Raw genomic sequence first — 10000 nt, 5'->3', positions numbered from 1 at the left:
AAAATCCCTGATGAGATGGGGGTCCATGATGTGCCGAGCTGGAACCCAGGACCTCTCTTCAGGTCCATAACCCTCCCAGTTGACCAGGTATTGGAGACCCCTCCCCTGCCGTCGGGACCTGATGAGGCGACGGGGGACTCACCAGAGTAGGTGAGTTCCCCTGTCGATGAATCGAGGGAGCGGTGGAGGAGGAGCCGCGGGGATCAGGGGGCTGTCTCGGGCCGGCTTGACCTTGGACACATGGAATGTAGGATGACACCGCATAGACTGTGGGAGTTTGAGTCTCACCGCCACCGGATTGATGATCCTTTCGATGGTAAATGGACCAATGAACCTTGGCTCCAGCTTTTTGGATTCCACCTGTAGGGGAAGGTCACGGGTGGAAAGCCACACCCTCTGTCCAACCTGGTAAGTGGGTGCCTGGGAACGATGGCGGTTGGCAGAGGTGGCATAGCGTTGAGCCGCACGGAGGAGGGGCACCCATGCTTGGGACCAAGTGCGACGACAGCCACGGATGACGGTCTGGACAGACGGGCAGGAAAACTCCTTCTCCAGGGCCGGAAAAAGAGGAGGTTGGTACCCATAATCACACTGGAACAGAGATAGGCCCATGTCAGAGCTGGTCAGCGTGTTGTGTGCGTATTCAACCTACAACAGATGCTGGGACCAGGACGAAGGATTTCTTGAGACCATGCAACAAAGCGCCGTCTCCATCTCCTAGTTCTTCCGTTCAGTCTGGCCGTTGGACTGGGGGTGAAAACCGGAGGATAGACTGGCCGCAGCCCCAAACTGCTCACAGAACTCCTTCCAGAAGATCGAGACAAACTGGCGTCCTTGGTCCGACACCACATCAACCAGGAGACCATGAAGCCGGATGACGTGGAGGAGGATCAATCTGACAATTTCCTTTGCAGAAGGGAGCTTGGGCAGAGGCACGAAGTGCGCCATCTTGCTGAAGCGGTCCACCACGGTAAGGATGGTTGTGTTGCCATCAGACAGGGGCAGGCCGGTGATGAAATCCAGAGAGATGTGGGACCAAGGACAATGTGGAACAGAGAGTGTCTGTAGGAAACCAGCAGGAGCCTGGTGGGACGGTTTGTGCTGGTTGAGGACAGGGCAGGTGTTCACAAACTCCCTGGTGTCTTCCTCCAGGGTTGACCACCAAAACCGCTGGAGAAGAATGTCTCGAGTCCTTTGGATTCCCAGGTGACAGGTGAGCTTGGAGGTGTGGGCCCACTGGATGACGTCGGACCTCAGGGCTGGGGGAACGAATAAATGGTTAGGGGGGCAAGCACTAGGTCCTGGTTGACCCTCGGTGGCTGATCTCACCTGCTCTTCGACCCACGTCAAGACAGCGACTCCGCAGGGCATTGGGAGGATGGAGTCAGACCCGGTGGTGGTCCTCTCCTCCCCTTGAAATTGGCGAGATAAAGCATCAGGCTTGATATTGCGGGAACCAGGACAGTAGGAGAGGGAGAAGTTGAAGCAGGTGAAGAACAGGGACCACCGGGCCTGGCGAGAGTTCAGTCTTTAGGCAGTGCGGATGTATTCAATGTTCTTGTGATCAGTCCAAACCAGAAAAGGTTCTTTGGCCCCCTCAAGCCAATGACGCCATTCCTCCAAGGCCAACTTGACGGCCAACAGTTCTCTGTTGCCGATATCATAGTTCCTTTCTGCGGGTGACAGGCGGCGGAAAAAAAAGCGCAGGGGTGGAGCTTCTGGTCTGTGGTCATCCGTTGAGATAAGACCGCCCCCACTCCCACGTCAGAGGCATCTACCTCAACCACGAACTGATGATCAGGATCAGGAACTTGGAGGATGGGAGCAGAGGTGAACCGGGACTTGAGGGTCAGAAAGGCCTCCTCCGCAGCCTGAGTCCAGATGAAGGGAACCTTGGAGGAGGTGAGAGCCGTGAGGGGAGCCGCAATGGATTTATAGTTGCGGATGAAGCGGCGATAGAAGTTGGCGAACCCCAGGAACCTTTGTAGCTGCTTGCGGGAGTCCGGAACAGGCCAAGAGCTGACCGCTGATACTTCTGTTGGGTCCATCTGTACGCTGCCCTGAGCCATGATGTACCCCAAGAAGGAAACAGATGGGACGTGAAACTCACACTTCTCAGCCTTGACGAAGAGTCAAGGCTGAGTTCTCCAGGAGGCGTTGGAGGACAGTCTGGACGTGGTGTATATGCTCGTCAAGGGTCTTTGAGAAGATCAGGATGTCGTCTAAATAAACAAAAACATGACGATTCAGCATGTCTCTTAAAACGTTGTTGACTAAGGCTTGGAATACTGCAGGTGCATTAGTGAGACCAAAAGTACAAATACTCATAATGTCCTGAGGGAGTGTTGAAGGCGGTCTTCCACTCATCCCCCTCTCGGATCCGAACCAGGTAGTAGGCGTTGCGGAGGTCAAGCTTAGTGAAGACAATGGATCCCTGCAACAGCTCGAAAGCTGAGGAGATGAGAGGAAGGGGGTAGCGGTTCTTAACAGTAATGTCATTGAGACCCCTGTAGTCAATGCAGGGCCTCAGAGTCTTATTCTTCTTCTCCACAAAGAAAAACCCTGCCCCCGCAGGAGAAGAGGAAGGGCGGATGAGGCTGGCAGCCAAAGAGTCATTGATGCAAGTCTCCATGGCCCCCCTTTCTGGAGCAGACAGGGAGTACAGGAGTCCCTTGGGAGGAGTTGTACCAGGCTGCAGGTTGATGGCACAGTCATATGGGTGATGAGGAGGTAAGGCCAAAGCTCTAGCCTTACTGAAGACTTCCAGAAATCGTGGTACACCGGAGGAACCCCCGCCACATCTGGAGTCGACTTGGGCCCGGACACCTGCAGAGGAGCAACAGCCTGCCGGAGACAAACCTGATGGCAGGGAGCTCCACCCAAGGATGGCGCCTGTGGTCCAGTCCAGGTGGGAATTATGACGCCACAGCCAAGGATACCCCAGGATCACAGGATACGTGGAGACTGCAGGATGTGGAACTGCAGGATGTGGAACTGGATCATCTCGTGATGATTGCCGGACAGGAGCATGTGGACCGGAGCAGTCTGATGAGGTCCAGGAAGATGGCCGTCCAAGGCATTGACTGCAATCGGACGGGAAAGAGGAACCTGACCCATCGGGCTGTGGCGATGGGTCAGGTCGTGCGGCCAGATGTGTGCTCGCCAGTTGTCTGTGGAAAGGTTCCTACCTAATTGGATGCGTGTCACCGAGCCCCTCTACATGTGTGAGCAATTTGATGCAGATGGGAAATTGTATGTTGAAGTTATAAGGACTTCCTGCTTATAGCGAAGCATCAAAGTGGAGCGCACCGTTACGCCCACCAGGTATAACGGAGGCAAAAGCTTTTGACAACATATCATCATCAAAGTCTGATACTTAGTGACTGTGAAGTCTGTGGTGTTAAATCTGTAGGAGCAGTTAGTTAATGTACAAGGCATAGAAATGGGTTTTAAATGGGTGAAACTGGCGGCGAAATCTCAACTTTGAACCAAATTGGCAGACTTCCCGTTGGACTGAGGGTATGGGTCCAAGAAATGGGAAAAGCCACTAGGGGGCGCTATTGAGCTGTCATGCTGCGCCTGAGGCCAGTTATGGTATCAAATTAACGTACTCATGAGTTAAAAGCTATGTGCCAAATCTGGTGAGTCTGCGATCATCCTTAAGTCCCAAAAACAGTAACGGAAAAAAGAAAATCGCCGCACGCCATTCAAGATGGCCGATTTCCTGTTGTGGCAAAAATTCTGACAAAAATAATTACTAACTAAATCGATGAGACCTATGAGTCATGCAAATTTCATGACAATCCAAGAATGTTTTCGCGCGTACAAAACAACATTAGGTGGCGCTATGGAGTCCCCTGGCCCCCCCACCCCCAATCATGCTGAATTATCAAATTTTTCACCACATGTGACGTATGTTCCGAGTTTGGTGAGTTTTGGGGCATGTTCAGGCCGCCAAATATGCGATCTCGGAGGCAGGTGAAGAATAATAATAACGAAGAATCCTTACAGATACAATAGGGCCTTCGCACTGTTAGTGCTCGGGCCCTAACATGTCAAGCTAAAAAAGCTAACAAGAAAGTTATAATCTAATGGTGAGTTAACAACTAAAAGAAGAGTTTCAAACTCCTTCATGACAATAATCAGCTTCAATAAAGTACAACTGTTGCTAAAGGCTAATATCAGTGTAGCGACATCATTTACTGAAACATTTCCTCACAGTCTAACAGATTGTGTGTGTGTGTGTGTGTGTGTGTGTGTGTGTGTGTGTGTGTGTGTGCACTGTAGGTCCCTAACCTGGTCTTCCTGGCTGTCAGTCCGGAGGAGAAGGAGTCCTGGATCAGCATCCTGAACGCTGCCATCATACAAGCCAAAAACAGAATCCTGGATGAGGTACGCAGACAAACACTGAGTCCGAACGCCGTATTTACACGGCGGCCATTTTCCTCTGACATCACGCTCAGAGTGGGAGCTCACATATCAGACTGTGTGAGCTAACAGACTGTTTGACAGTGTTCATCTATTCTAAAAACAGACACCTCGAACACATCGAATGAAGCCTGGAGGTGAAACACACACGATGTACTCAAACAACAATGTTAGCAAGGACGAGGCTGAGCGCTAACGTTAGCTCACGTATTATCAAATATGTGGTTTCATCTTAAACGGCCCGATGTGAACTGTCCTTCAGTCTGCTCTGAGTGTGACATCAGAGGAAGATGGCGGCCGTGTGACTCTGACCTGCTGTCGTCTCAGTGTGAACCAACTGTCAGCTGAGTTTTTAAAGGACTCGTCCGCTGTTATTTTATAATTTTCTTGTCATGAACAGCTGCTGTTCAGACTCAAACCATCGACATGTTGGTCCGTCTCTAAATATTGTCTGACTTCCTGTCTGTGGCCGACTCTTTAAAACCTCACACACACCAAGCTTCATGTTTAAAAAGGTTCAGTTCCTCCAACAGCTGCTCGCTGTAGTGTGTTGTCACTGTGTTGTGTGTCTGTGTTGTGTTGCGTGTCTGTGGTGTTGTCGTCACTGTGTTTTGTGTCTGTGGTGTGTTGTCACTGTGTTGTGTGTCTGTGGTGTGTTGTCACTGTGTTGTGTGTCTGTGGTGTTGTCATCACTGTGTTTTGTGTCTGTGGTGTGTTGTCACTGTGTTGTGTGTCTGTTGTGTGTTGTCACTGTGTTGCGTGTTGTCACTGTTGTATCTGTCTGCGTCTCCTGGATCATATTTTAAAGTGTACATGTGTTTGTAGACGCGCTGCTTCCTGTCATCATGTTTATTTCAGTGTCCGTCTGTCGCTGACAGCAGGAAGTGTGTCAGTCTGCTCACACTCAGTCACAACCTTCATCTTTTCCAGCCGTCAATACTCTGATCAATACTCTGATCAATACCGTCTCTCTCACATACATGATGTTCCAGGCTGAGAGACAGAAAGCCTCTCATGAACCGAAGCCACGTCCGTGTTTTTGAGAGTCCTGGAAAGTCTTGAAAAGACTGTTAATGTTCCAGGTGTGTTCCTGATAAAACTTGTTTCACATTTGAAATTCACTGATTAAATATTTATTCTGGCTGCTGATGAGTTTGTGTACAGTTACACAGAAATACTGCGTCAGAGGTCCGACTGTAGAACGTCAGAACAAACATCTCATGATGGACTTTTTTCTTTGAAGAGTCTCCAGAAACAAACAGAACTTCTTCTCTGAGGTGGAATTATTCATCCAATAGTTAAACATTATAACATCATAACATTATAACATCATCACATCATGACATCATCACGTACCTGTAGTACCAGTGTGGACGTAAACATCAGGACTTAAAGGAGCCGTTTGTAACCTGGGTATAATACTGGACGACAGACTATCCTGCACCCCCAACATCACCGCGGTAGACTCCCAGCCTCTGCGACTAAACCGTTGCAGTGTATCCAGAACGCTGCAGCGCGCCTCGTTTTCAATCTACCCAAATTCTCCCATGTGACCCCCCTCCTCCGTGACCTCCACTGGCTTCCTGCTGCGGCCCGCATCCGATTCAAGACCATGGTGCTGGCCTTCAAGGCCGTCAACCGAACTGCACCCATCTACCTTCAAACACTGGTCAGACCACACAGCTCAGCGCGAGCACTTCGCTCTACTACATCAGCTGGCCAGCTGGTACCGCCATCGCTGAGAGCAAACAGAGGTCGCCCAGCGAAATCCCGACTCTTCTCTGTTCTGGCGCCTCAGTGGTGGAACGAACTCCCGACCAACATCAGGACAGCAGAGTCACTCGCCATCTTCTGCAGAAGACTCAAGACTCACTTGTTCAGACTTCACCTCGACCCCCCATAGCATGACTCTCTCCACCCCACCCCCCCAAAAAAAAATATATATATAAATATATATATCCACTTGTATGTTCTGACCCTCAGCACTTAAATCACAGCACTTATGTACTTAGGTATCTTGATAAATAGCAGCTACTTTGCTCAGATGAGGGCTTGAATTGTTTCTATTTTTTCTTTTCTACTTTATCGACGGTGAAATGTTGTTTCTGTCTTGTGACAAATGTACTGTAAGTCGCTTTGGACAAAAGCGCCTGCTTAATGTCCTAAATGTAAACGTAAATGTACAGTATATCAACAAATATCTACCATGCTAAAATATGCTAACAACAATGAAACTATCTGAAAACAAGTTAGTAACTTGATAAAACACATTACTAACAACAAAAGAACAATTAAAGTAGAAATCAGTCAAAAAATAGAAAAAAACAATATTAAAAGTTAACAACTAGTTTAAAACCTTATAAAAACATCTAACTATAGCAGCTGTTAGTTCAGTTAGCCGTGCAGTTAGCGGTCCTGTTAGCTGACTCTGACTGGGAGCTCAGAGCACTGAGGAGTGTTGGAGGAGCCTCCTCAGGTACAAAGTGGTTTAAAGAGACTGGACAGGCAGAGGCTAGCTGGTTAGCATGCTAACTTCAGTGCATAGACGTCTTTGACTTCAGCTCTGTTGTTTCTTCACTCTGTGTTTGTCTTCTCGCTCCTGCTGCTCAAGCCGTCAATATCCTCTGATTATAAGAGGCGGGGCCTATGACCATGATCTGTGGCATCACAAATAGTTTGGAGCCAATCCTGGTCCAGCATTCAGGAAACACAAGTGTGATGAGGAAACACATCAACTGAAAAGTAGCAAACATCCTGTGTCCAACAGTTTACATATTTAAATATTTACATATTCATCTGTTGTTGTTGTGTAATGAGAGGAGGCGGAGTCATATTATAACAATGATATGTTTTGAGATCTGTATGCAGCCTGAACACACGTGGAGAGGATCATTTTAAATGTTATCAAAGTTTCACATATTGCACCTTTAAAGTCCTGATGTTTAAACTGAGTCAGCTGTTTCATAAATGATCTCACAGCAGCACCTGGTGGTCTGTGGAGGAACTGCAGCTGAGTTCAGTTCAGAGTCCGTCGGTTCATCCTGCTGCTGCCGCTGTAGGGGGCGCTGTGGGTGGAGCTACAGCGGTGTTTTGTTTTTTACTTCCTCATCGTTTAATCTTTATAAATAAAGAGAAGGAGACAGAACACAAAGTGATCGGGTCAGCACTGTTCACAGTGTGCTGAATGGGCTGTGAGCACTTCCTGTTGGCACTTCCTGTTAGCAGTGTCCTTCTGGGTGTACAGAAGATTCTGGTGTTCAGAGCAGACTGAATGTTTCAGGACGTTGTGTCTCACCTGTCCTTGTCTCACCTGTCCTTGTCTCCAGGTGACGGTCGAAGACTCTCAGCTGTCTCATCTGACTCGAGATCGAGTGAAGATTCCTCACAACAGACGGCTGCCGACCAGAGGTCACCTGCTGGCTGTGGTCAGTCTGATCCTTCATCATCATCATCATCATCGTCAGCCCTTTGCTCTCCTCCATCAGAAGCCCTTTCACAATAAAATGTCCTTTATTTTAAAAGTAAAACAACATAATGGATCATTGTTTAGTCTCCAGTCAGGATGATCGTTGTTGTCTTGAATCAAGTTAAAACTCAGAATTCAGACTTTAAGAGGTCTGGACTCGAGGTCCTGGTTCTCGTGTGTCCTTCTGACCAGATCACATGGTCCTCATCAGCACTGCAGATTTGCTTGTTGTCCTTTAAAGTCCTCCTGGTCCATTAAAGCAGTCTGACTCTGCTGACAGAGACCATATGAGACGGTACAGACCTCCAGAATGGGTCAGGAAGTGGACCTCAAGTAGATATCATTATTATCAGAATGTTCCTGCTGAGACGTCTGTGTTTGTCTCAGTGGACTGACGTCCTCCTCTCTGTCTCCAGGCCTCCACCTCCTCAGACGGGATGCTGACTCTGGATCTGATCCAGGAGGAGGACGCTCCGCCGCCTCAGGGAGCTGACGGCTGCGACGCCTTCAGGGTCAAACTGGACCAGTCTGTGTCCCATCTGAGCTCAGACTGTCCCAGGTCCAAAACTGACAGCGCTCTCTCTGCCAGGACTGCAGAGGCTTCTGGGAAATCCAAGAGTCTTCCACGTGAGACGGTGGTGTGGGAGCAGACGGGCGCCGGCCACACCCCCCAGCCTGGCAAACGGCTGACGACGGCGGAGAAGAACCGCTGCGCCTCCATGGACGAGATCCTGACGCACTCAGACACCAAAGCTGCTAAGAACAAGACGGCAGCGATGATTCGTTCACCAGCCTCCTCGCTGCCCGGCACCTCGGCACCCGTCGGTCGCCTGCAGCACCTCATTGGCCAGAAGCTGGAGAAGACGGAGCAACTGCTGATGGAGGTGCGGGGGGAGGCTGAGGGGGAGGCCGGGAACCGGGGGAAGATGAGGGGGAAGGAGGCGACTGAAGGAGCACGAGCTGAAGCTGAGAGACTCCTGAAGGAGGCAGCGGCAGCTTGGAGTCAGGCCCGCGAGGTGCTGGAGGAGGTGAAGGAGCTGAGGGCGCTGTACCGACAGCTGGACTCCTCCTGCCACCTCACCCCCGCCAACAGCACCAAAATGAACCCGGTGTGAGCCCACGGTGTGGACTCGGTCCGGTCCAGACCAGCTCAAACCGGTTCAGACCTGTCCAGGTAAAACCAGGAAGCTGAATGTAGCATCGGCTTCTGTTTGTTCGACTTCAGATGACGCTGCTGAGAACTGATGGACTTTAAATTATTGTGAAACATTCAGGTTTGATGTTCAGCTCAGGTCACGAACACGGACTCACTGTGAACTCCTCCAACACAGAACCGGAACATCTCCTCTCAGTCACAAATGTCAGAAACACAGAAAACTGCAGAAGAGTGAATGAAAATGTGCCAAGACGACGAGGAAATGTAGAAACTTGATCTAAACCCATCCTTCAGTTCTGATCCTTTGGTTTTGTTCTATGGTTGTTGGTGTTTCAGAGTTCTGGACGTGAAGGTGAGACAGTTGACGGTACGAGTGCAGCTCAACACTGAGGAGATCCTGTCTCTTCATGTGGCGCCACCATCAGGTCAACATGTCCAAGACATCACATCAGCCAGTTTACTGATGCTAATGTTAGCAGGCTAACACACTAATCTAAGATGTTGGTAAACATACCTGCTAAACATTGTTACTGTGAGCCAGTTAGCATTTAGCACTGTTATGTCAGAGTACAGCCTCACAGAGCAGCTAGCATGACCTCATGTGTCTGTTTACATCAGTCACACCTGAAGAACTTGAGAGGGACGAGGTCAAGGTACGACGGGCAAACTGCTTCAGATCAGACTCTTCTCCTCCTCCTCTTCCTCCTTCTCCTTCTCCTCCAGTGGGTCATCTGACCATCCAGCGGGTCACGTGACCGTCGACGAACAGCTGTTAATGTTGAAACATCTGGAGACTCGACCACACGAGCAGTTTAACAATCAGCCAGAGTTTATTTTTTAATACAGACTTTTGTCGTTCTGTTGAACTGGTCTCTGTTCTGTGTGAAGGTCCGATTCATCAGATTAATTGCAGACGGATCAACACTAAGAACTCAGACATGAAGGTCCGT

At 49.5% G+C, this 10000-nt stretch overlaps 1 protein-coding gene across 1 annotated transcript in view; it reads left to right on the top strand.

Moving 5' to 3' along the window:
- The window catches only part of plekho1b (pleckstrin homology domain containing, family O member 1b), a 17040-nt gene that overhangs the window by 6317 nt on the left and 723 nt on the right, over positions 1–10000 (top strand). The window contains exons 4-6 of the mRNA XM_073466821.1: positions 4288–4392; positions 7755–7853; positions 8311–10000. The exon at positions 8311–10000 is cut by the window's right edge and continues 723 nt beyond it. Coding sequence (XP_073322922.1) covers positions 4288–4392; positions 7755–7853; positions 8311–9009 — 903 coding nt within the window. The 3' untranslated portion in view covers positions 9010–10000. The remainder of the gene's footprint in view (positions 1–4287; positions 4393–7754; positions 7854–8310) is intronic.

Source organism: Pagrus major, chromosome 5, assembly GCF_040436345.1.
Source record: "Pagrus major chromosome 5, Pma_NU_1.0".
NCBI classification, from domain to species: domain Eukaryota; kingdom Metazoa; phylum Chordata; class Actinopteri; order Spariformes; family Sparidae; genus Pagrus; species Pagrus major.
This window is presented reverse-complemented; position numbering and strand designations above follow the sequence as displayed.